Source organism: Megalops cyprinoides, chromosome 6 (genome assembly GCF_013368585.1).
Source record: "Megalops cyprinoides isolate fMegCyp1 chromosome 6, fMegCyp1.pri, whole genome shotgun sequence".
Taxonomy (NCBI): Eukaryota; Metazoa; Chordata; class Actinopteri; order Elopiformes; family Megalopidae; genus Megalops; species Megalops cyprinoides.
The window spans coordinates 6,134,581-6,161,152 of NC_050588.1; the positions used below are offsets into that span (position 1 = coordinate 6,134,581).

General features: G+C 49.1%; 1 protein-coding gene across 2 annotated transcripts in view; it reads left to right on the plus strand.

Annotated features, from left to right (window-relative positions):
• Positions 1-24,118, plus strand: part of kdm5c (lysine (K)-specific demethylase 5C) — a 34,098-nt gene extending 9,980 nt beyond the window's left edge. The window contains exons 6-29 of one of the 2 annotated variants that reach the window (XM_036531850.1): positions 160-294; positions 5,369-5,422; positions 6,487-6,610; positions 6,746-6,990; positions 7,883-8,041; positions 8,149-8,268; positions 8,696-8,854; positions 8,943-9,124; positions 10,206-10,368; positions 10,890-11,009; positions 12,525-12,719; positions 13,826-14,007; positions 14,236-14,360; positions 14,931-15,078; positions 15,752-15,836; positions 16,682-17,055; positions 17,407-17,545; positions 17,658-17,837; positions 18,037-18,150; positions 18,591-19,382; positions 19,490-19,541; positions 22,058-22,257; positions 22,418-22,606; positions 23,195-24,118. In XM_036531850.1, coding sequence (XP_036387743.1) covers positions 160-294; positions 5,369-5,422; positions 6,487-6,610; positions 6,746-6,990; positions 7,883-8,041; positions 8,149-8,268; positions 8,696-8,854; positions 8,943-9,124; positions 10,206-10,368; positions 10,890-11,009; positions 12,525-12,719; positions 13,826-14,007; positions 14,236-14,360; positions 14,931-15,078; positions 15,752-15,836; positions 16,682-17,055; positions 17,407-17,545; positions 17,658-17,837; positions 18,037-18,150; positions 18,591-19,382; positions 19,490-19,541; positions 22,058-22,257; positions 22,418-22,606; positions 23,195-23,203 — 4,245 coding nt within the window. In that variant the 3' untranslated portion in view covers positions 23,204-24,118. The remainder of the gene's footprint in view (positions 1-159; positions 295-5,368; positions 5,423-6,486; positions 6,611-6,745; positions 6,991-7,882; positions 8,042-8,148; positions 8,269-8,695; positions 8,855-8,942; positions 9,125-10,205; positions 10,369-10,889; positions 11,010-12,524; positions 12,720-13,825; positions 14,008-14,235; positions 14,361-14,930; positions 15,079-15,751; positions 15,837-16,681; positions 17,056-17,406; positions 17,546-17,657; positions 17,838-18,036; positions 18,151-18,590; positions 19,383-19,489; positions 19,542-22,057; positions 22,258-22,417; positions 22,607-23,194) is intronic. The other variant, XM_036531851.1, reaches the window with a different exon arrangement.
• Positions 24,119-26,572: the final 2,454 nt, after the last annotated feature.

Sequence of the window (26,572 nt, forward strand, 5' to 3'; positions counted from 1 at the left end):
TAACCATTTCCTTCTAAGCAGGAGAGCTCCAGCTCAGAATGCTCGAGATTTCCTTGTGTTCCTCCACCTCCAGCCCCTCTCTGCCTTCCCCAAAGCAAGAGGGCGTTCTGCTCCAGGGCCCGCCGGTAAAGCCGCACGTCTCCTTTCTCCTGTGTATAGCCGTGCAAGCCGAGGCCGTACGAAAGCGAGGAGGTGGACAAGGAGTACAAGCCGCACTCCATCCCCCTTCGGCAGTCAGTCCAGCCGTCGAAAATGAGCAGCTACGGACGGAGAGCCAATCGACTGCAGCCTGACGTGAGTGAGCTCCCTCCTGATGGGCTCCAGCGCCACCGCCGCCACTCACACAGGACCCTTTGCCTTAGTAACTCTGTATAAATGACTAAAACGCACAGTTCTGAGGTTTGGAATGTTTGACAGACAGGTTGTTTTATTTCATTGATCACTGCTAACCCATTTTCTGTGCACAACCAGCTTTGTCACATCTTACCTTAAGCAATTTGACTCATTCTTTCGTTCCCAGATATTATTATTTAGTTGCTGCAGGTTTATTTCCCACAATTCTTTTCTTCTTAGTCCTGTTCTTTTTTTTTTACCCAGCAATGTTATGTGGAATCATAGGCCTTAGAGTTGCTTTAGGGGGGGCTCACCTTTTGCCACTTCCCCGTGTAGCAGGGAAACCTTTTCGTGCCCCTTCCCCAGATGTTAGCCTCGAAGGAGGCTATTTGCAATTTGTCGTCTGTGGGCCTAAGGTACTCAGATGATAACATTAAGGTATACCTGTTATAATATAAGATTTGGCAACTGTGTCCTGTAATTTTGCTGACCAATCCTGACCTAGCATTTTCATAAATTTGGCTTATAACGATATGCCTGTTAAGTCACATATTGCAGTGACTTAAGATTTTTCCGTTCATATTCACGATGCTGGATTGCTGAGATTGTGAAAGAACGGTTTGCGTGTTACACAGTTTTGTGGCCACACCCCTATACACTTCGGTTATGCGGGTTTTGACAGCTGGCAGCCAGTTAGTGGAATTTCACAAGTCTCCTATGCCACACGTGGCAGCACTTAGAAATATATGCATAGACCAAAGATGGTAAAATCCATGGGAAAGCCCTGCAGCCACAACATGCCCTTTGGGATAGTGCAAATGACTGATAGACGTTCTCACATTTCACCGAACTGATGACAGTGGACCTGTGTTCACTGTTGGTCTTTGTTAGTTTCCAAACCATGTGTCTCTATGGTTTGTAATGTTTTTACGCTGGCAGCAGAAAGCAAAAATGCAGCTCTCTGCATCCCCATGGTTTAGCTTTCTGCTTTGCCTGTACACACACCATTTACAGTAATGTTACACACCAGGGAATACAAAAATGTTCACGGCCCAGCAAGTTGTGAGCTGTACCTTTCCACTGTGAGACACTGAAACATTCAGCTGTTGTGCAGTTCTTTTTTGGGTCAAATTTTGGACACCAGTTTTATTATTCAGCTGTATAAATGGTTCACATGAAAAAATTGCAACCTATGTAAGTTGCTCTGGATCCGAGTGTCTGCTAAATGGCAATAATGTTATTAAAGGTTCTCCCTGAGAAGGAGCAACATTGTTGGTAGAAATGAAAATACTTCCAGATTAAACAGTTCTGGGCTGTGATGTTATAAACCGAGGTCTGCGTCAGACATTACAGATTCACTTAAAGTTGGTGTAAAACTGCTTTACCGAGTTCATGTCAGCAGGAAAGTCACGGAAACTGGCACCGGCTCCAGAGGGAGGGAGCAAAGGAAGGGGCGAGCAAGCGGCCTAACTCGCTATTCGAATGTGTTACGCAAGACTACTGGCAGCGTAGAGAAAGTGTCTTTCCCGAGGTGCTAATGGAATAGACCTTAATAGACATTAAAATTAGCTATGCTGATCTCTCAATAACTTCAGACAACAGATGATGTAAAAATCTATGGAACCAACTACATAGTTAGCATAATATAACTAAAGATGACAGCAATATTGTGCATTTAAATAGGGTCTGTGTTTTGGCTCCCCTCCTTTGCAAGGTGGAAGCAGAAACTTTACAGATAGGAACACCTGATTCTCCTCAATGACTATTTCAAAATGGGACGTTTTCAGGAATTTTATACATACATGAATGGATGACATGACACAAAGCATTGGTTGCAGTAGTGCTTGGCTTTGGTATTTAAATGACTGGAAATACACGTACCGGACAATCTCAAGGTGTATCTTTGCCATAATAAAACCGGTAAATAGTCATCTCAAATCTGAGTGGCAAAATTGCCAGTTGGATAATCATGCTAAAAGGGAAAGATCTTTCTGTAGCAGAGACAAATTCTGGGAACCGTTTGCGCTGACAAAATTATGAGCAATCCCCCAGAGTAGGTATAAGATGATGGGGATAACATTCACAGGGCTCACCCAGAAAAGATTTATATGTGTGAAAATCACATAGTGATTTTCTACTGTTGGGGTTTTTTTATGCACTCAGGGTTTGCATAAGATCAAGCATTAGTATACAGTGGAGAGCAGCTTTTTAAAATTTTACTGTACAGTAAAATCCTATGGTACCATGAGATATGCTCTGGGCTTCCCACAGGCCACCAAGGCACATATTTATGGTAATGTATATGATAAATATTCTTGGTTCCTTTCAGCCAACATAATAAAGCAATGTCAAATCAAATTACCGTAATTCAGTTACAAAAATTGCTGTAAAGCTTGTGTGTAACGATTTGCCGAATTTTAAGCTTTTAATCACAACCACGCTTGTTAAAATGTGAGTGTATCAGCAGCTTAATTAACAGAATCATTTGCCGGGGTGAGTTGTTGCCTTGGCCTCTTAGAGCACTCAGGAGGCGTCCCAGCATGCTCTTGTTTTGTGTGCCGCCATGCTTTCAAAGCGCACCCTTGCCTCTTTCCTCCATGTCCATTCTTTTGCTTTTCCCTTCTCTCGCTCGCACATTCACAGCCTTTTCCACCCCCCCCAGTTTAACGAAGGCACTGACAGGATGGCTACTCTACACTAGGCAGTGACAGTCTTAGAGCAGGCTGAACGGTGTCTTCATTAGCTGACACTGAGATTGGAGATAACACAGCCACACAGAGAGAAGATGCCACTGCTTGTTTCCATTATCCATTATCCATTATCCATTATCGTTCAATATTGTCCATTCCTACATTCCCTGCCCACAGCAACCCCACGCAATGCTGTTAATCAGTGTTTGAGCAACACGTGTGAATTTTTACAGGCAGTCCTTACTAGTTTGGCACTTGGCCTTGTCAGGTTTACATTGTACATTTGTACGGTGTGAGTATTTACTGAAGGTCTTCCGGCAAGTACCTTCGTCAGACATCAGCAGCGGCCTACATGGTACATCGGTGCAGGATTGCAACTCCATCGCTACAGTGCCATACCCGCAGAGCATACCTACAGGGCACTGATTTAAATGAAGGTGGGAAAGTTGCTAAGTTAAAATATTTGCTCAAGGGTCCATTAGTCAACATGTAAATGAGTGGACAGATAGAAATTGAAGTAACGTACTCCGATCAATTCCTGTTTGCTGTGTCAGAGAATTGCGGGGACAATCACCCAGATGGTTTGCTTCCCAAAGATCACTGGTTTCAAATCCCATACTGTTTCAAAACCCTTTTCTCTCCAAGACTAAAACCTTATGCATAGCTACAGCAGTGGAGGAACACATTCTAAGGTGAATTTAAATAAAAAGCTATTTTCCTTTGTGAAGGCATACATAACCTAAGCATCATGTAGAAACCTGCCAGATTAAAAACGGGTGTACATCTTTTGTGGATACAGATTTATTGGGTGGCTCATTAGTGCCTGCTTAATGAGTAGCTATAATGTCAATGAGTAATAAATACACATTATACACATATGAAAGCACATACATATAATACATGTTATAGCAGTAATATCAACCATTAATAACCACATATATATATAAAACATTCATAACAGAAAAAAACATTCATACAGAAATGCCAGTTAGATGATGTATTCATGATGAACATGTACGTAAGTCAAGTGATTTAAATTTAGTGCTCTTTTTAAAATGCTTCTGAGAAGCAATAATAAATACCCAAATGCAAGAAATGCATGCGTAATGAGGGACTAATTGGAAAAAACTGAAACCATGATGAAGGTGATGCAGACGCAGACTGCACAGGACGGTTGCCTAGAAATTTCCACTAAAATCACGGTGGGTGGGCAGCTAGGACACCCCCACTAAGCAAGCCCCGTCCCCATCATTATCACCCTCTAATATCCATTTCTGCTTCGAGTCCGCTACAGGAAGCCCGAACAATATCTTTTTGTTTAATGTTCTCTAGATATCACGGTCTAGGAAGACATCCCCGTTTCTCTCCACTCAGCAATTGGGGTGGTGCTGATTAATGCGTACTCTTGGAAACTGGACCCAAGACCATGTCTAATGTGTACGAATTAGAGGACTACCCTGAAAATGCTGTTGATACTCTACAAGCGTGTACTCAAATGGAAAAACGTTCTTTTTCTGAATTGGAAATAAGGTGTAAAAAAACACATCTGGCAGAATGGATGAACAGTTATAGGAAACGGTTGACAAATGCACTCGTACTGCCAATCAGAAAGTTCTTTTCAGTCATTTTCTTCATGTTTTAGTGCCCCATTCATGCTTATCTTTATTGCTTTTGACTTACAAGTGAAAGTTTATTCATTGAGCAATTAATTCATTATTTTTTTTGTGGACTGCCTTATTCTGGATCACATAGTGTTTGTCACTACAGTTTCAGAGATCAAAAAGTACAAAGTGCAGTTACTGTGAAAATGATACTATGACATGCTGCTTGTTCAGGTAGTGTTTTTTTTTTTTTTTTTAAATATGTGTAACCACTACGACTGTCATTTTTCTGTGAAGCATGGTATTCAGTGTACGATGTCAGTGCTGTTTCACTGGAGAGGCTGAGCTGAGTGTGACGTTCATATCTCTCAAGCTCACGTTGTGACAGCCTCTTCAGGTATAAGTATGGAAAATGTCATTAGATTGCTTCACCCCATCCCTCTCCCCTCCCCTCTGTATTCTTACTTTCTCTCGTTCAACCTCTCGCAGTCTACTCGCACATGCCCTCTCGTTCAAACACTCACAACTCCTCAGCTCCACTCTCCCCCCCCCCCCCCCCCCCCCCCCCCCCCCCCCCCCCCCCGCGTCTCTCTCTCTCTCTCCAAGCTTCCCCCTCTGCCACCCCCCCTCCCCCCTCTGTGCTCCTCTCTCCTCTCCCTTTCTGTCCCGTCTCCCTCCCTCTCCCTCTTTCCCCCTCTCCGCCTACTCTCAGCCCATTGTTGCTGTTGTTGTCTCTCCATGCAGGGTCCTGAAGATTTGCCCTCCCACCCTCTCACCACTGGCTCTCAACACACCTCGGTATTGCCTTTCTCGCTCTCTCGCTTACTTGGCGCCTTGCTCTCTCTCCTCTCTCTGTCGTCCTCCCTCCTGTTTGCCTCAGTCACTCCGTCCTCCTTTACTTCAGCATCTCTCTCGCTCTCTCTCTCTCTGGCCGCGTCTGCATAAGCGCAGCGCTCGGCTCGCCTCTCGTCTGCTGCCCCCTGTGGTCCAGGTGTGGAAGCTCCTGCCTCTCAGTGTCTGGCTGTTATGGCTGCTTCACCCAGTGTGCTTTAGGCTCCTGTCCCGTGGAAGCTGTGCCAGCTCTCTGCTGCTTGTATGCCTTTGCTAGCTTTCCTTTTCTATTTGTGCCTGCTTTTCTCTGTTAATGTCCATCTGCCCTCTGGCTGTTGCGTGGTCTGCCAGTTAGGCAGTGTTGGGTGAGCCTCCTGATGATGAAACCCAGAACTGAACAGGCACAGTTTAACGACAGAGACTAGTTTGCTAAATTTCACCATCGAGTGATAAATTGTTGTTATTGCCAGAGTAATTCATGTAGTGGTTCATGCAGTGGTTCAGTTAGGGACAATTGTAGTTGCTGGTTAGGGACAATTACAGTTGCTAGCAATGGCCAATAAACATAGAAAAGGGTCTTTCATAACAGGACAGAATGTTATTGAAGCCTTGTAATTCTTACTTAGACAGGTGCTGTGTGTCTCCCTCTGATAAGTAGAAGATATCGGTGATTGAAAAATGTAAGATTTCTCAGCCTGTTGCATCTTGATGAGATCTTTAAGCTGTTCTCGCTCACTTTTAGGGACATCGCCCTAGTTACAAACTGAATGCGTGTGAAGGTAAAGTGGTTTGGACAGGGTCAGTGAGATTTGTATTTAGGCGTGATTTTAATGAGTCTGATCTGTTAAGCAGCCCAAGGTGGTGTATGACAGGGGCACTTCTCTCACTCTGCAGTTATTGGGATCCGCTTCAGGGCAGAGTTAGGCCACCTAGAAGTGCGTGTGGTGCAACCTCCCTCCCCCTGCCCCCTCAGCAGAGTGACACTGAGGTATCCTCATCCTCACCGCCATCTTTCCTCTCCCTCCCGTTAGCCTGAGCCCACGGAGGAGGACATAGAGAAGAACCCGGAGCTGAAGAAGCTGCAGATCTACGGGGCGGGGCCCAAGATGATGGGGCTGGGCCTAGTGCCCAGGGACAAGGGCGTCCGCAAGAAAGGTACGTCTGACAGAGCGCTACCCTTCGGCTCAGACTTAAGCAGATGCAGTCCAGCGGTTGACAAAACCGAGGTGGCACCGGGTTTTGGCATAACCCTCCTCTGCGTTGCCATCTCTTCCATAACGCCCTTGACAGACGAGCTGCCGCAGACGGTCATCGTGCGGGACAGTGCCGCGGTCGCCGTGAAGGAGGAGCCCCGGGAGGACGGGGACAAAGGGAGGGAGGAGGACGGGGGCGCTCCCCAAACCCCGGCCGACCGTGCCATCAAGAAGGAGGAAGGCACGGAGGGGGACGAGGAGGATGCAGACGACATTGGCAAAGACGAGCCCTGCACCAAGATGACCATGAGGCTGCGGCGCAACTTGAACAACACGCAGTTTGTGAGTGCAGCATTTACGCTTACATACTGTCACACGTTTGTCCGGCACGCACGCGCTCACTCACTCACGCACTCACTCACGCACTCGCCCACTCACTCATTCACTTCATCATGCACTCACTCACGCGCTAACACACTCATTCACGCGCTTATGCACTCGCTCGCTCACTCACTCACTCATGCACTCACGCGCTCACACACTTATTCATTCATGCACTCACGCGTTCACTCACTCACTCACTCATGCACTCACTCACGCGCTCACACACTTATTCATTCATGCACTCACGCACTCACTCACTCACGCGCTCGTTCACTCGCTCACTCACGCGCTCACACACTCACTCATTCACGCACTCACTCATTCACGCACTCACTTGCGCGCTCACACGTTCACTCACTCACTCGCTCGCTCACTCACTCACAAGTTGAGTAGCTTCCTTTAGCCATACATTTACATTGTTGACATCCATTAGATGCTCTTATTTAGAGTGGCTCCAGAAGCCGAGCATGAAGGGCATCCAGCAGAATGCCACAAAATGTTCCACAAACAAGGGCACCCCTACATGAGCAAGAGTCAGTGTCAAACACACACGGCTTAGACCACAAATGCAGGATACCTGACAGGAGTGTACAGTTCCAACACAATACCAACACATTCCCAGGGCCCACATGGGTTAGGAGCACATAATTAATTATGTTTATGTGAAAACAGTACAAAGGACCAGACCCTCAGTAATATGAGTAATATTACAGAACGAACGTGAGCTAGAGGAGAAGGGGAGAGCATAGCTACCCGGACACAATTGGACGCATGGGTTTAAAAGGGGGGGGGGAAGGGTGAATGTACAGGAGTCTTAATGGCACTCTTCTCCGGCTTTGCGCCCACCCAGGTGGACTCCTTTGTGTGTCGGATGTGCGGCCGCGGGGATGAGGACGAGAAGCTACTCCTTTGCGACGGCTGCGACGACAACTACCACACCTTCTGCCTGCTGCCCCCCCTGACCGACCCGCCCAAGGGAGACTGGCGCTGCCCCAAATGCGTGGCGGAGGTGAGGGCCGGGGGCGGGCGAGCGTGTCTTCAGGCGCCGCCGTGGCGGTAAGGCTCGCGGCTGTGTGATCTTTTCCGTGTGCTGATCGCTCGCTCTCTCCCTCTCAGGAGTGCAAGCGACCGGCGGAGGCCTTTGGCTTCGAGCAGGCCACAAGGGAGTACACTCTGCAGAGCTTCGGCGAGATGGCAGACGCCTTCAAGGCCGACTACTTCAACATGCCCGTACACGTGAGTGCCGGCCACGCGCGCTGCACACCGCAGCATGTGTGCACTGCCGTAAGACGCACACACAGCATAAACAAACCTTTGCATCAATACTTTCACAGACCTACACGTCAGTATGTTACTTTTTTATATTTTCCAGCCTATAATTATAAAGTTTCATTGTAACATTTCATTGTTATATTCACAAATCGGTATATGGTTACATTTAAAAACTGGTATGCTACATTACATTATTACGTATCGAGATCTGTGCTTTTAAAAGTATGTTGAGAACTGACATCGTTCATGTATACATTGTTACACTACATTGTTACACACAAAAACGAAAATCACTGCAGTACCTCTTCCTTCCTTCCTGCACATTATTGCATTACACAGGATTCTGTGTTAACTGTATTTAACTGAACCTGCCTGCCTGTGTGTGGTGCAGATGGTTCCCACGGAGCTCGTGGAGCGAGAATTCTGGAGGCTGGTCAGCAGCATAGAGGAAGACGTCACCGTGGAGTACGGGGCCGACATCCACTCCAAAGAGTTCGGCAGCGGCTTCCCCATGAACAACGGCAAGAGGCAGCTCACGCCGGAGGAGGAGGTGAGGTTCCCATCTCCGCAGCTGTGAGCCCACCCCCCACCACCCCGCGTCCCCCAGGCCTTACCTTTCCCCCTTCCTAAACTCGCAGGAGTACGCCCGCAGCGGCTGGAACCTGAACGTGATGCCCGTGCTGGAGCAGTCGGTCCTCTGCCACATCAACGCCGACATCTCGGGCATGAAGGTGCCCTGGCTCTACGTGGGCATGGTCTTCTCGGCCTTCTGCTGGCACATTGAAGACCACTGGAGCTACTCCATCAACTACCTGCACTGGTACCATAGGCTTATTACTTCCTATGCTATACAGTATGCTGTTGTACTCATTGTCTTCTCACGCTCAGTTGTGTTGCCTGACCTCAGTGAGGTAGTCGACAGCCACGTGACAAACTTTTGAACTTCATCTAGAGGATTGTTTTATTTTTCTAGCTAAATTGCTTGCAAAGCAATGACTAGATTAGATGTCACTGATAGCTAGTTAGAGACTAGAACAGACTTTCGAAGAAATCAAGGTATCATGCATTGCTCACTTTAGTAAGCTAGGTTAGCAGTTATATATTTTTCCGTTGGTTGAATTTATTTGCCCAAGTCTTTGCTGGCTAGCTAAAAACAATAGTCTTGGTTATTTTGACCTCACTCCCTCGTGAGGGAGGAATAAATATACATGTAGTAGCACTTTCAGAGGACCGCAATACGCACACCATGGATAGAACTGCTCTAGGGCTGAAGACCTGAACCCTTGTCCATGGTGACGGTAGTGTTACCGGCAAGAAAACTGACAGCTTTATAAAGTCTGAAGTTGATCCTCTGAAACGGTATCTGTTTTGAGTGATTTTAATCTCCGATCTCCATTTCCTTGCTGGATTAAGGGGTTGCCACGTGACATCTCAGGTTGCCATTGTCTGCCATTGAGATTATGAATGGCTCTATCATGCGTACATGAAGGGAGGCTCAGTGCCATTTATTAGCTGAAGTGGCACCCTTCTATACAGTACAGCAATGTAGTTCAGTAGACTTGGCAGTGCTGTGGCATCATGTGCAGAACCCTAATATAATGAATTATTCACTTCGGTATGCATTTGACCTTTCGAGAATAAACAAATCCTTCAGCCAGTGCCTTATTCTCAACAGCACACATTGGTTGAGAACCACTAATCTCTACTTATTGAAGTTATGGAACCACCAAAGCTTTTTGCTTGTGTTGCACTCTGCCTCACCTGTCAGTCGTTTTTGAAACAAAGTATGTGCCCAATGAATAAATGTAAATGTACCTAGGTGCTTGTTTCTCGGGTGGGTTGTGGAGGGGGGGTTGAAAGAATGATTTTTAAACGAGCGCGCCTCCCTCCCTCCCTCGCAGGGGCGAGCCGAAGACGTGGTACGGGGTTCCCTCTGTGGCGGCGGAGCGGCTAGAGGAGGTGATGAAGAAGCTCACCCCCGAGCTCTTCGAGTGCCAGCCTGACCTCCTGCACCAACTGGTCACCATCATGAACCCTAACATCCTCATGGCCCACGGAGTGCCGGTCAGTACGGCTGCATGTCTCTGGGGTGTTCGCTTGTCTGTCGTTTGTCAGTAAGAACTCTCGCAGGCTGTGAGTTGCAGACCAGAAAGGTGGTTTCCATTTCAGTTGCGTTTCTTTTTACGGAATCGCTCCATCCTACCAGCAGACCCAACCAGTCAGTAAACCAGCCAGTACCTTCTTACATGCACCTAATTGGCTCAGCTTGGCTACTGGAACAACAGACCCCCCCCATGAATTTTAGTCCAATATCTAAGACCAGCTTTACTCTGGAGCTGAAGCTCATATGTGAAATTGTGCAAGGTTGTAGTTCTGTCTGACTGAAAATACGGTGGCAGAACCAGCATCCCGCATCTCTAGTTCCAGGTTCCTGTGACTGTGGGGAAAAACCCCCTTTTGAGTTTTAGAATTTCTTCCATTCTTTGTGTTTGCTAATATCTTATTGACATGCCTTAAAGGGTTTGTCAAAAAAAAAAAATCCTTGACCGCCAGCTGATGTCCTGTTTCCGTGTTTTATATCACAGGTGGTGCGTACCAACCAGTGTGCTGGGGAGTTTGTCATTACCTTCCCCCGGGCCTACCACAGTGGTTTCAACCAAGGCTACAACTTTGCTGAAGCGGTCAACTTCTGCACAGCAGATTGGGTGAGTAGTCCTCTCTGTTCCTGTTCCTCTGCAGTGCTGAGCTGCCCTCGTAAGGATCTTTTCCATGCAGATTAAAGTAAGTGGCAGAGAGACATCCTATAACGGTAGGTGGCGAAAAGCACTTGACGTGACAGGGAAACGTGCTATAACAATAGCTAGGTAAAACACTTAATGTGACATTAAGCTTGCTATCATCATATGGTCTCATTGAAACCTGTGAGGATAGTTCAATGGACAGAAGGTGTAGGAAAAACCCTGGAGTCCCTTGCAAATTTGCAGATGCTTTGACACTGATACCACCACTACTTCTGTAGTAAGTAAGCAGACTCTATGCCTATAGGTGCTTTACTGCCTCCTGTTATGAGATCTGATATATTGAGATGGGGCAAGCAGAGAATGTTTGGGAAGCCAATGAAGAAGGATGTACCAGAGAGCAAAAGACAAGGAAATGCTGAAAGTATTCTTAATCCTGATCTGGCGTGTCTACAGAATACCCCCTTAATTTTTTACATATGAGACGGGTCCACAGTCTTCTGCAGTCCACAGTTCCAGATATAAGATTTCCTTGGTTGATCTTAAGTTTTATGAAGCCAAATCCGAGCATTCCGCACACAGGTGCCATCAATTACTGTTAAATTGGGCTGTTCAGGTTTATTGAGCACCGAGGTAATTCATTTTCAAAATTCATTTTCATGTACCACAAGTTTCATCATACCATGGTTGGTGAAATACTGAATTATAAGTAGTGAAGCTCTTATTAGATGGAGGCTCCCTTGCGATTAAATGACAATTATTCAGCTCATCTTGCCATTTAGGGAACGGCGTGCGATAAAAAGATACACACTGAAAAAGATGGGGCTTAATTACTGTTCAGTCATGCAAGGGCCTGTTTTTAAACAAATCAGCCGGTGTAGCTGCTAAAACGCAGTGTGTACTAATATGCATTGTTTATATAGAGGAATCCATTTGGTTTACGTTTTAAATGAAATGTAAATACAGCTTTTAAAGGGGGACTTTCGGCCTGTCCTGTTGGCAAATTTGCAGCTGTTTTCCCAAGCAGGCAGCTTTGAACCAGATGTGCAAAAGTAAATAAAACCCACAGGAGTTTTCCCAGGATGCACTGGAGGTAAAACAGTGAGTGAAAAAAACAGAATTCTGTGGGATAACGTCTGGAAGTTTCTAATATCCAGCTTTCCCCTTTGACCACACAAGACTACATTGTGGAAGGGAGTGAGAAAAGTTAGTGTATTATTTCGGGACATCGGGTGACCTTAGGCAGTGTGAAGGGTGTCGTTGGTGTCCATCTGACCAGCAGTTGTTCTCACGGCATTCTAAATTTAAACTGTCATAATTTAAAAACATGTAGCGTGGTTGGTTTTCCATCCAGTTTCGATTGCACGTTCTTATTTCGTGTCTGGACTCTGGATGTTTGTTGTGTGGTTGATTGTGGAGAGCACTGCTCACGGACCTGTTACCTCTCCTCTCTCCCAAACCCCCCCCCTCCCCTCCCCTCAGCTGCCAGCGGGCCGTTCCTGCATCGAGCACTACCGCCGGCTGCGCAGGTACTGCGTCTTCTCCCACGAGGAGCTCACCTGCAAGATGGCCGCCTGCGCGGAGAAGCTTGACCTCAACCTGGCGGCGGCCACCCACAGAGAGATGTTCAGCATCGTGCAGGAGGAGAGGAAACTGCGCAAGAGCCTCCTCGAGAGGGTGAGCGCGCATTTCCAGCAAGGCGGAAAAAGCTGAGCTTCCCCACCTTAGCGCCACGGAGAGTTTTGCTGACGTTAATTAGCTTAGCGGAGGCTATTCGTTTCCTTTGTAAAATTATAGAGGTGGGCGTGGGCTAATACGGACTGGTAGTCACTCGGATGTGGTGGCGATTGATGTGGCTCTTACAGTTGGAGCGTCTGGCCCGATTCCGGAGTGCTGTGGTTCGGGCCCCCCGCCTCTGCCTCTAACTCCCTGCCTGCCAGGCTGTATGAAAACAGGTTTGGGGGCAGAGCTCTGAAGTAGACTGCCGTGCCCGGGGGGGGGGGGGTGCACATCACTCACCCCCACCCAGCTGCTCAGGCGCAGCTCACTGTCACCTGCCCATAGGAGTCCACACAACAGTGCTGGCAGCCCCTGGGCGAGAGCAGCCTAGAGATGAGGATCAGCTGATCCGAGAGTAGCACAGTAATCCGTGCAGATTGAACAGTGAGAGGGTTGTGGCACTACAGCAAAAATGCAAAGTAAAACAATATCTCTCAGTAGTCTACATGCAGACAACAGTGGTTTTATGAATAGAAGTGAATTTTTTTTTTTTTTTTTTTAAAGAGTTTCAGGTGATGCTGGCATGAAGAGTAAATTAATGTTTGATATAACCAGTGATTGAATAATTGAGCTCAGAGCTGGAATACCTTTCAAAGTAAAGTGGGTAGCCAACATTGTAATTTAGCATAACATGAATCAGGAAACGTGATGCTATTGACATCAAAGTAACTGGTTTTCATAAGCTAAAATTGCATAGTAAATGACACGCGAGTATGTTTTAGGATAAGTTATTGCAAAGAGCTGATTTTTACACAAGATAAGTCTGTCCTTATAGGTAGGACACTCAGTGTTGAGTACGCTCTGTGTGCTTTGTCCTTCTTTTACTCTATAATAAGTAGCCTTGTTTGTGATGGGCCAGGACACCAGTATTCCTGTTCCCACTATGACTTCATGTAATAGTGTCAAGGATATCAGTGTCAGTCCACGCTGACCCAGACTCTGTGTGTGTGTGTGTGTGTGTGTGTGTGTGTGTGTGTGTGTGTGTGTGCACGTTCTGTAATCAGGGGATCACAGAGGCGGAGAGGGAGGCCTTTGAGCTCCTGCCTGATGATGAGAGACAGTGTGACAAGTGCAAGACCACGTGCTTCCTGTCTGCGCTGGCCTGTTACAGCTGCCCCGAGCGCCTGGTCTGTCTCTACCACACACAGGACCTGTGCTCCTGCCCCACCGACAAGCACTACCTCAGGTACTGACCAGCGTGTCGAAGAGTCTCTGTACTTCTCTGTCTGTATGTCTGCACGTCTGTGTGGCTGTGCCTCTGTACGTCTCTGTGTCTGCTTGTCTGCATTTCTGTGTGTCTGTGGGGCTTGTCTGTGGGACTGTCGGGGTATCCGTCTGCCACTTGCAGCCCCTAACCCCCGGCCCCACCCCTGTCTCTCTCCCTCTCCTTCTCCCTCTCTCTCTCTCGAATCAGGTACAGGTACACCCTGGATGAGCTGTTAGCTATGCTCCACCGGCTCAAGGTCAGGGCCGAGTCTTTTGACTCCTGGGCCAACAGGGTGAAGGAGGCCCTGGAGCAGGAGGAGGGCCACAAAATAGGTGAGGGTGATGACCGTGCATGTTTCAGACAGCCATTAGTGAAGACCAGGCAGCGCTCATTACTTACAACAGCCTCTGTGATGGGAGTCAGAGCCCATCGATCACTGGCTTTGGGTCCCAGCTTAACACAGAACAGCGTGCATTATAGAGCTCCACACGCTTTCATACCTGATACAGAGACCTGAGCTTAGTGCATGGTTGTGCCCCAGTTTGCTGTCCCACTTCACCTTCCAGGGTGAAAAATGATTTCCTCTCTTGACATGTCTGAATAATTTAAAGTGCAAGAAAAGGAACTAGAGATACTGTCTGTAACCGCCCCCCCCGGCTATAATGTCTGGGTCCCTTTCAGTTTGCTGAGATATGTCGCTCATTATGGGAAGGTTTTAATATTTAACAGGCAGTCAAGTGTTTTGGCAGTGTACAAATGCATTGTAGAATGGCATCAGCTCACAGTTGCTCTGTTGGCTGTGGCTGTGTCCATCTTCTGTACTGCAGAGTACGTGTTGAGAGCAGTTATGGTGCGTGCAGGGAGACTACAGCGTCAGTGACTGTGTGCGTGTGCGTCTGCAGGTATTCAGGAGCTTGAGAGCCTGAAGGAGGAGGCGGCCGAGAGGAAATTCCCTGACAATGAGCTGCTCCAGCGCCTGAAGACGGTGATCGGTGACATTCAGCACTGCCAGACCGTCAGCACTGAGCTCCTGACCAACTCCCAGAGCAGGTAACGGCGCCGTTCACCCACCCCCGTCACCTAAACCGGGCCTTTGGTGCGGTGGGTCAGCAAAGAGGGTCGCCTGTTGCAGTTTCCCCGTTTTTCCTTCAGTTACGTCACCCACTTCACGTTGCAAGACGTGGTGTCACTTTCTCTCAGAAAGCAGTCAGCGCTTACAGCTAGCCAAAGGGAGCCGACACAAAACACGAGCCAGAGTTGATGTTGTAAAGATAAACATTTTCATACTGATACAAAACAATAATGTAAGAGAGGCTTGTGCATCAAACACTGCCCTACTTGGAATGCTTTTTAGACTGTCACTGCTAATGAACTGCAGTACTGACTTGACAACAGTTCATTTGACAGGAGAAGAATGTCGCTGTGGCAGTCTCTGAAATTACAGGAGTTTTTCCGCAGTACTAGCCGAGATGGGAACTTCCCGATGCATAATTGAGGACTCTGAGAACTTTCTCAGACAGTTTGAGCAGTTGTAGCTGTTGTAGTTCTTAAATTTGCATTTCGTTTGCTTAAAAGATGCCTCCGGGTGACTTGCTCGGTTCGTACAGCTGGAACCCAGGCAGTTCAGGTTAAGCACCTGGTTTGCGAGCCCCGCCTGGCCGCAGCGTCGGCGTGAGACGTGCTGAGTGTGTAAAGAGCCTGTGCTGTGTCCGTGTGCATGCAGGAGGATGACGCTGGCAGAGCTGAAGACGCTGGTGGAGAGGATGCAGAACCTGCCGTGCGTGATCAGCCAGCTGGAGGAGGTGCAGGTGAGGCGGAGCTGTCGGTCTGAGCTCGCAGCGCAGCGCCCGATAACGCCAGCCTGCTCGGGAAGGGCAGAATCTGGTATCAGGGGGAATGTCAGAGCCGGTGTCCTTTTAGAGAAGTGCACGTCCTTTGCAGTGATAGTCAGGTGTCACAGCTTAACTAACCCAGTGCTACTAACGGTTATGGCCATTCTTCTTGTTGAGTTGCATTTATATTGGTATCTGCGCCGCAGTGTGTAAAAGACTGTGTTAATGATGGTAATTTCCATATTGCTTTTGTTTAAGGGTGGGGGTGACTCACCTCTTCCACTACCAATGTGTTAGTTCTCAACCAAGTCTCACCTGCATCTACCACACTGCTCACAGCATACTAGTTGAAGAATAGAAGCAAGATTTTATTTTATTTGGCCATTCTTATAGGGATGAAAGAGATGACTAGTCATTTACGGCTACACTGGCCTAGAGGCCCTCTGACATGGAGATCCCATGGCATCTTTTATGATCAGTGCAGGTCAGGTGCATGTCTTACTGTCCAGAAGATGCCAGAATATCTCCTGTTACCCAGGAGTGTGTCCCCATCATTGTACTGGAGGATCACATTCTGGGTGCCCTCTGCTGGTTTCATACAGACTCTCACCCATGCTTTAACAAAGCTTAGCCCTGCAGGGCTTCTGTTGTTTGACAGGAGAGGACTGTAGGAGGTTAAAGCTGCTGGTGGTAAAATAGAGTGAAAACTGGAGCTGAGTGAACGGGCTTCAAACGCTGGCTTAACAAACAGCGCACAGCAAGAGGAGCTAATAGATACCAGCGTGACCCGTTACGATGTGTAACCCCCTCCCTCCCCTCAGACGGTGCTGCAGGCGGTGGAGCGGTACCAGCTGAGCGCCCAGGCCCTGCTGAGCGGCGGCGAGCGCAGCCCGGGGCCGCCGCCTCCGGAGCAGCTGCAGGCGCTGCTGGAGCAGGGCGCCGCCCTGGCGGCCGAGCCGCCCGAGTGCGAGCGGCTGCGGGGCCTGCAGGCGCAGGGCCGCTGGCTGCAGGAGGTGCGGCGCGCGCTGGGGCCCGAGGGCGGCGAGGTGACGCTGGCCGTGCTGCGCAGCCTGATGGAGGCCGGCTGCAACGTGCCGCAGAGCGCCGCCGTGGAGACCGCCATGGCCGAGCTGCAGGAGCTGCTCACCATCGCCGAGCGCTGGGAGGAGAAGGCCCAGATCTGCCTGGAGCACAGGTGAGGTGGGGGGGGTGGCGGGCGTTAGGGGCGCTCAGCAGCCTGCCATTGGCCCGTTGCTGTTTTCAGTAGGGCCCTGCGCTGTGCTAATGACCTTTTCTTAGTCTCAGTGTTGTCGGTATTACGGCTTTACGCTGTGCTAATGGCCTGTCGTAGTTATTGCCGCTGTGGCTTTGCGCTGCGCTAATGGCTTGTTCTAGGTCTCGGCGTTGTCGGGTATTGTGCTTTTGGTCTGTGTTAATGGCCTCTAGTGGTTTTCAGCATTGTGGGTTTGCATTTTGTTAAAAGCGTGCTGTGGTTTTCAGTGCAGCGGCTTTGCTCTGCGCTAATGGGCTGTCCTGGGTCTCGCAGGCAAAAGCACCCTCTCTCCACACTGGAGGCCATCGTGAATGAAGCCCAGCTGATCCCAGTTCAGCTGCCCAACATCCTCTCCCTGCAGGGATGCCTGAGCCGAGCCCGCGCCTGGGTCACCGACCTGGAAGAGATACAGGTGAGTGGGCCAACAGTGATTTATCCTCCACGTTAATCATTGGCCAGAAGGTGACACACACTTCCCGCTTTGGCTCCCTGATTGGCTGATGGCTCTCTACATGGCTGTGCAGAATGGAGAGCACTACCCCTGTCTGGACGACCTGGAGGGCCTGGTGGCGATCGGGAGAGACCTGCCGGTGCGCATGGAGGAGCTGAGGCAGCTGGAGCTGCAGGTGGCCAGCGCCCACTCCTGGAGGGACAAGGCCAGCAAGACCTTCCTCAAGAAGAATACCCAGTACAGCCTCCTCGAGGTAGAGCCAGGGCCCCGGGGGAGAGCGGAAGCAGGGAGAAGGGGTGAAAGGGTCAGCGCGGGGAACGCAGATCTGAACCCGGGGGAGAGGGGGTCACCTTAGGGAGGCAGAGCCGGGCCCAGCGGATGAGGGGGGGACGGGGATGCTTTGGGGAGGCAGAGCTGACTGTGTGATCAGCAGTGTTTTTGTGGCGTTGCAGGTGCTATGCCCGTGTGTGGAGAAGCAGAGGGAGAGAGGAGAGGGGAAGGAGTACAGGGCAGACACGGACAGCCTGGGCCTCACTGCACAGGACCTGAGGGACCCTGGAGCCATCGTGAGTCTCGGCAGCCTTTGTGGGCTCGCTCTGCCTGTCCGTCTGCCTGTTCCGATCCTGTCTTTGTGGTTTACGGTCTCTCTGTGAGTCACCCAGATAGCTGCATTTCACAGCCGTAGGATTTCAGGTCGCCTTGCATTGCAGTGCATAGGATTGTTGGGTAATTTTCAGCAATGAAGATGAATGTGAGAGTCAAATACGCAAGTGCTCAGGAAGCCTGTCCTCTGTGACTCTATCGCTTGTGTTTTGTGTGTGTGTGTGTGTGTGTGTGTGTGTGTGTGTGTATGTGTGTGTGTGTGTGTACGCGTGTGTGTGTGTGTGTGTGTGTGTGTGTCGGTTGAATGTGAGTGGTGTTGACATCACTGGATTTGTCTGCCGGCTGTGCCAGTCCGATTGCCTAATTCTCACTCATTTCCTGCGCTGTTCACCGGGCCTGGCAGGTGTCGGCTTTCAAAGAAGGGGAGAGGCGGGAGAAGGAGGCTCTCCGGCGCCTCCAAGAGGTCAACCTAGCCAAAGCGGGGCCGGAGAAGTGCGAGCGGGAGGAGAGGAGGCGGGGCAGCGCCATGGAGCAGGACGTCTCCATCCTCTCGGTGGACTTGACAAAGGAGGACGGGGACGCTCCCGGGACCCCCGGCCCCGACGGGACGGCGCCATCCCCGGCCCCCGCGCCCGCGTGCGTGTGCGGCCGGCCGCCCCAGCCCCCGCTCCTCCGCTGCCACTTATGCAAAGACTGGTTCCACGGGGGCTGCGTGCCCTTCCCCTCGCTCCTGCCGGCCGGCGCGCCGCCCCCTGCCAACCTGCGCTGCTGGTGGGACTGGGACAGCCGCTTCCTGTGCCCGCTGTGCCAGCGCTCGCGCCGGCCGCGGCTGGAGACCATCCTGGCGCTGCTGGTGGCGCTGCAGCGGCTGCCGGTGCGGCTGCCCGAGGGCGAGGCGCTGCAGTGCCTGACGGAGCGCGCCATCACCTGGCAGGGCCGCGCCAAGCAGGTGCTGGACGGCCCCGAGCTCAGGGCGGCGCTGGAGACCCTGCAAGAGCTGCGCGGCGCCGACGGCGACGAGAACAACGGCGACGGCGGCGGCAAGGACAAGGACAAGGACGACGGCAAGAAAGGGAACTCGGTCATCGTGCTGTCGGACTCGGAGGGCGCCGAGAGGGACGAGGACGTGATCGACCTGACCGAGGAAGGCAGCCCGGCCAAAACGGGCAGCAAGAGGGCGGCGGAGCCGGCCCAGGTGAGGCCGGCGCCGGCCCGGTCGCAGAGGTGCCGGGTATTTTTCGGTCGGTGGGCGCGCGGGGCGCCTTAGCGGTTGTCACACGCATGCTCCGTTGTGTTTTGCAGGTGGCGCTTGAGAACGGACACAGCAAAAAGGAGATCTCGCACAATGTGACAGGTCAGCCTCCTCTCTTGCTCTCTCTCTCTCTCCCTCTTTTTACTTTGCCTCTCTCTCACATCAGCGACTCATAGGAAGCAGAACTCAGAGGCACTAGTATCTGCACTGCAGTACTGTGAAAACCTGCAACAACAGTATGGAGTTCTGCAGTGAGCCAGACACACCCTGGTCTCGTGTTCATAGGATGGTGACATTTTGCAAATGTGTTTTGGAATCAGAATTATTTTTGAAAACAATGAAAAATACAGAGAATGGTTGTTAAATTATCCTCGTTCATCATTTTAAACGTGAACACCCCTGACATGCATTACTGGAGGCTTCATGTTGATTAGAGATGGTGTGATTAGACTGGTGTGATTGAATTGGCTGTGTGGCATCAGTGCCAGGAAGTCAGCAAATTGTAGTTAGTGAAGAAAATGGAATACTCCATTTACAGTTACGAGCTTGTCTGCAATCATTAGCCCATAACTGTAATTGTGAACCATGTGCTGCCCCCCAGAGGCGTGGTGTAGAGGCGGTACGGTACATTCACACGAGGGTTGTGAGGAGAGTGTGCCGCTGGCCTGGGCCTGCTAAAATGGAAGTGGCCAGTGGCATGACAGGGGAGAGAGACGCTTGTCAGACCGTGGCACAAGCCTTTGCTTGAACACCATCGGAATATTACAGCCGATGTTAATCAGTTCGGCCTCCATTAATGCTGCATGTCCTGAATTTATGTGCGCACACATCACAGCTTGGATATTTCATGTAGACTGCTTGTAGCCTTTACTAATTTATTTTGCAGGCTTTATTAATTGAAGACTAAATACAGACCCTGCAGTTAATGTCAGTAAAATTGTGGTGCTATTAACTTTGCATTATATAGACTTTGATATTACCTCAGTTTTTCAAACCGTCTCTGCAGTGGTTCATGGTGATATTTTTTTAACCACTGTTTGTAATAGAGTTGGTAGGTTTCGTTATGATGATCAGAAAAGTCCTGGAATATAATTTTCTTTTCTGTCGTCAGAACTGTGTGTGTGTGTGTGTGTGTGTGTGTGTGTGTGTGTGTGTGTGTGGGTTCGTTATCGTTTGAATTTTATCGATTCCGATTCCAATTCTGCTTATCGATTCCAATTCTGGTAAATGGGAAATAGTATTTACTAGGATTTAATAAATACGTACAATAAAAACACATGATCCACAGACGTGCATTAAAAAAATCTTAACACATAGCGATCAATCTAGAGCAGTTAATCTAACTGCTAGTTGCTTTGGAGAGACTATTTCAGTGTTCTGGTGACAAACACATGCATCTTTATTTGTCCTATATTTTACTAGTCAGGTACACCACACACTATCCCCACTATCAACAAATAAACACCTCATCCAGAGGTAATTTTAGCCATAAAAACAAGCAAATGTAAAAGGGATTATACTTAGGGTTGGGTATCTTGAATTTTGTCGATTCCAATTCTGCTTATTCTTGCGTATTGCAACACTCTACAGTCTTTCAGATCGACGCCGTGCTGCCTTAAATGTTTGGTCAGATTTGATGTGCGACCTGACATGCAGCTAATTAGCTTCCCACAAGCACTGGACTTTGCCTTGTCGCCGTTTTCTTCTCTAAAGTGAAGCCACACTTTTGACCGTTTACCGCCGTCCATCTTTTACACTGTTATGTTAACCATGCGTGCAGTTCGTATAACTTATTTTTATTCTATGTGAGGGGGCGTGCTACGTTACATGGTTCGTTATGTTTTCATCAGCGTTATTAAGCTTCTCATAGTTTACAGTTAGCATTTGCTGTGTTTTTAACGTTAAATCGCTGTTAGCCTCAAAGCTAAAATGAGCTAGAATTTTTCCAATCTAGTGTTCTAATCCCACCAGTTTTAGCATACTCGCTAAACAGCTAATCACACCGGTGTGACCGTACAAGCAAAAGGGCTAAACAAATGGATACGCTGTTGCGTTGATGCGTGACATAGTCACTTAGACAAGTATGGGCAGATAGCTACGCGCGTCCTTGCAGATGCGTAGCCTTTGTTTGCAGTAATACAGGGTTATCACGTTTAGGAACCGATAAGCAGAACCGAAATTCATTTTTTTTTTTTTTTTTTTTTTTTTTTACGGGTACCCGGTACTTGGCATTTTGGATTCAGTTCTAATTTGGAACTGAGTTTTGGTTCCCAACCCTAGTTGTGTGTGTGTGGGGGTGGGTGTGCGCGTGTGTGGGGGGTTGGGGGCTGGGTGTGTGCGTGCATGTGTGTATGTGGGGGGTTGCGGGCTGGGTGTGTGTGTGGGGGGGGGGGGGGGGGGGTGCGTGCGTGTGTGTGTGTGGGGGGGTGCGCGTGTGGGTGTGGGGGGGGGGGGTTGGGGGCTGGGTGTGTGTGTGGGTGGGGGGGGGGGGGGGGGGGGGTTGGGGGCTGGGTGCGTGTGTATGTGTGGGGGGGTGGGGGGTGGGTGCGCGCGTGTGGGTGTGTGCGGCGTGACTCATGTGTAACTCATGTTCACTGCGCGCGTGTGTCCCCTCCCAGGTGTGGAGGCTCTGCTCCCCCTCATCCCCTCCCTGAGGGGCCCAGTGGTGCAGCTGTCCCCCTCTGTCCGCGCCCAGCTGGAGGATCTGCAGCTGGAGGGAGATCTTCTGGAGGTCACCCTGGACCAGACACAGACCATCCACCGCGTCCTGCAGGCGGCGTCCCCGCCCCCCAGGCACATGCTGCACACCCTCATACTGGTGAGACTGCACAGGACACACAGGCACCAGTCACACATGTGGGGTTAAGAACCTCCTGTCTGAAAGGCGCGGTACTAAAATGAATATTCTCCTTCCTTTCCTCTCCTCCGCCTTGCCCTCATCTCTCCCCCTGCCCCTCGCGCCCTCTGTTCTGTCTCAGATCGAGCTGCAGGAGCAGCGGAGCTCGGGGCGGGGAGGTCGGACGAAGGACTCCAAAAGGAAGAGGAAGAGCCAGAGGTCAGGGGGAGGGGGCGAAGGCGTCCCGCTGTCTCAGGATGCCTCTGAGTCTAAGAAGACACGCCCCCTCAACAGCACGCCCTCTGAACCACTCTTACACACCCACCCAGAGGTACGGCAGCGTCTATGGAAAGCTCACAGCGTAGAGCTTTTGGTGGGGGGGAAAGCATAACATTTATAGAGGGGGAAAAAAAAAAAGCATAGAGCTTATGCTGTAAAAAGACATAGAGCTTTTGGTGGAAAAAACAGTGCTTTTGGTGTAAAAACGCATAGCGCTTTTGGTGTAAAAGAGCATGGAGGTTACAGTGTAAAAAGCATAGTGCTTACAGTGTAAAAACCATTGCGCTTACGGTGTAAAAAGCATAGCGCTTACAGTGTAAAAAAGCGTAGCACTTGCAGTGTAAAAACCATTGTGCTTACGGTGTTAAAAGCATAGCGCTTACAATGTAAAAACCATTGCTCTTATGGTGTAAAAACCATCGCGCTTACGGTGTGAAAAAGCATAGAGCTTACGGTGTAAAAAGCATAGCGCTTACAGTGTAAAAAGCCTTACGCTGAAAACCTTTTATTATAGAGATGTATCAGATTTTCTCTGCATGCAGTCTTTGCTCTGCACAGCAACCACTTCTGAAAAGGTGAAGCTATTTCCTACAATGTGGAAGCGATGGACTCATCCCTCTTCCCTCTCTGTCCCTCCCAGATCTTGTGATGAGGTGGCATCAGCTACGGGGGAGAGGGCAGACTACCGAAGACTCAGCAGTGTACAGATGGTCAGACCGGGCCAGAGGACTTTAGACAGAAGGAACAAGCGGAGGAGAGATGCAGGATGTAGCTCCACCCGCACCACCTCCTCCTCCCTCACTTCATTCGCCTCTGTTTGTGACACTCCCATGCCACACTCCCAGTATTCATTCCCCCGCCCACCGCCACTCCCCCACCCCCCACCACCGCCTCATCACCAGTTTGCCACGCCCACCACCATGCATATTTCCCACCGCAACAGAGTGTGGCTGACCTAACTCTCTCGGGGGGGGGAAGGAAGGAAAACGAAACGAGAGCCGACCTCCAGGCCTTTCATGATATTGCGTTCCTGGTGCAAGTATCAACTTGTTCTCACCCCCAAACCCCCCCGGAGGTCGCGAGGTCGCCCCCCCCCCCCACGCCACGTACCGTTTCCGGGGCTGTATCTGACGCTTACGTTCATCACACAGGTGTTGGTTCGTGTGTGTTTTTTTTTTTTTGTATAGCGAGGCAGACGTCGGAGCGCAGCCAACCCCGCTCACTCGCTCTGAGAGTTTTATTTTTGTGTTTTTCTGGGACAAAGCTAGCGCGAGGAGGAAGCGCGTGTTTTTTGTATTCGGTCTCGTGGTTTCCTCTTTTTTTTTTTTTTTTTGGGGAGGTTGCCAGGAGAGGGGAATTGCATAACAGAAGAAAAAAATATTCCGGAAGTATACGTAAGAGAAGGACAACAACAAAAAAAAAAAAAAAGAAAGCAAAAACAGGCATACACGTTTTTGGTGCTACTTGACTCTCCCATAACAGGTTCCCTTACGGCTCTCTTCAATCATCTGACATTTGTTTCCTCTTTTTTTTTTTCTCCTCTTTCTTGCTCTTGCTCCTCTTGCCTGTTATTCTCCTCTTCCTCTTTCTTCTCTCCTAAATCATCTTCCCTCTCCCCTCCATCGCTCCCCATAAACACTTCACTGTAACTCACTTTACAGACATTTTGAATTTTTTTTTTTGTTTTGTTTCCTCTGGGTTCAGATAATTATATTATTAATATTATTGGTATTGATATTATTGCAGACAGGCAGTTGTGGGTTTGTGTATAAAAACCTTTTCATTTCAATGTTGCCTTTGTTTCTTTTTTCCCCCCTCTTGTCAGTAATAAAGGTTTAGAATTGTTTTAGGAATCCCGGTCTCCTCGGTGTGTTACTCCGTGTCTACACGTCTCTCAGAGGAATTTCTGTTCATTTAGCATTGCATTAAATATACTAAATCAATAAGCCTTTTTTAAAGACACAGATTACCTGGGGAAAATTTCTATTGAACTTCGTTGCTAATGAATTAGAAGGTAGCGCTGGACATGGGAGGTAGGGAAGCAGACCAATGTATGTACGTAATATATATGTCATACATAAACCGTTTGAGCCTAGGGACCCACACACTGATCCACAAGTTTATCTAGCAAAAATGAACAAAGAATAACAGGCGTGAATAGCTTGTATTACATTCAGCGACATTTTAATATAAAAGTTTTATTTCAGAACATTTCCTTGAACCAGAACACTGCCTTTGTCTACAATACACTGAACAAAACAGGAGTGCACTTTACAGAATGTAGCGTTTTCCAAGTCTAAAAATGAGAAATGAATTACAGGTATACATGACATACACAGGTAAAAACCTACAGCTCTACACGTGACCCAGCCACACACAGCATAGTGGCTTTTTTATGTTTCTTTTTTTCATATTTTACTTTTTTTTTTTTTTATAGAACATTTTGTAGTTTTCAAAGGCCTCCACAATTCTAGATGTCAATGCCATGCAAAGAATTTACAATATTAAACAACCCTTCGTGTCTCAGGTTTTGACTTGCAGTCTTGCGGCAAATATGTGACCCTCTCCCAACACACACGCGCACAAAGCAAAGTTGAGTTTAAAAATACCATTCACAACCTCAAGGGGGCACCGTAAATTCACTGCTGTGAAAAGAGCATTCTGCCAATGGAGCACGAGTGTACAGTATGTGAATAATCTCCTGTGCTATTGTGAGCTTACGGTGACTGATTAGTTCTGCCTTTGTTTCTGTGTGCCAGGTAATGAGTGTGCTTTTTTCCCCCCTCGCATCCAGTCTAGGACTAATGACCCAATGCATCGCCTCCTTCCTATGTGTGCTTTCTCTGCATACGCCTGGGCTCTGGCCCTGTCCTCAGTGTATTCACTGTGCTTCAGAGGGAGCATTTCTAGTCTCCTGTGCTACTGTGTGCTTATAGCAGAGGGTGTTAACCAGTGTGCTTGCCTTTCAGTGTATCGGTGTGCCTCTGTCTTTGTCAAGCCCATAAGGCTAGTATGTCTAAAATACAATGGCAAGGCACAGTACCTATCTAATGACTTGGTGATATGCACTTCATTTCAGTAATATATAGTATTATGCTCTGTGCATTTCCTCCATAAAACCTGGATACCGTGTTCTACCCTGCCAACATTTTGTGTGATTTGGCCCCCGGTGGTACAGCAGTCTGTTTCCCATAGCCTCTTAATTCAGATGCCGTGCATTACATCACAGGACGCGAGCAAAGCCCAGACCAAAGCTCCTGTTTTCAGTTTGAATTCCTCAGCTGGGTCTTTGTGTAACGGGTGGTCTCTTGCGTTGTGTTTTAATGTGATGTTACGTGGGTCGGCGAGCGAGCGAGTTTCGAACCGAGGTTCTTACTGCTCGCTGCCAACCCCTTAAAGCCAGCGTCGTTGCCAGTTGAGCTAAAGGCAAATTGCCGTTAGCCTGTCGGCGACAACGCTACTTAACCAGGTCTCAGGGGGAGTGACGTAGCCGCTGCAACCACTCGGCTACCTGCTACCCGCTACCTAAGGCTTTACGCAGGACTCACACGAGCTAATCACTTCAGCTCCGCTACATTTGCTCGGTTTGTCTGTACGGCATTGCAGTACCTTACTGACCCTCCTGGAGATACCCACCTCTCTTTCCACGGGTGTCCGTGACATTGACGGCCATTGCACATTCATTGAAATGGATTTGCTCTCTGTTTTTTCTCCTGTAGTCTCTGATGGCGTTTCAACATTTTCGTCGGAGAGCTATGTATGTGCACAATCACTCGCACCAATGTGGTCTTCAGTGCATGCTCTGTAGTCGCACACCCATGTCCTACATCAGCTCGAAGGGCGAAAGCTGTCGGTGCACTCCCGCAGACATATTTAAGACTTTGTGCACGGTCACTGTGTTCCCTTACGACCTGTGATGGGTGGTCCTCCTCTGGAATCCAGTCATTGTCCTTTTTGTGCCTTTATTTTCATTACGGAACATCACAACCGCTTCCTGCACTGTGCTATTCTCTGTCCC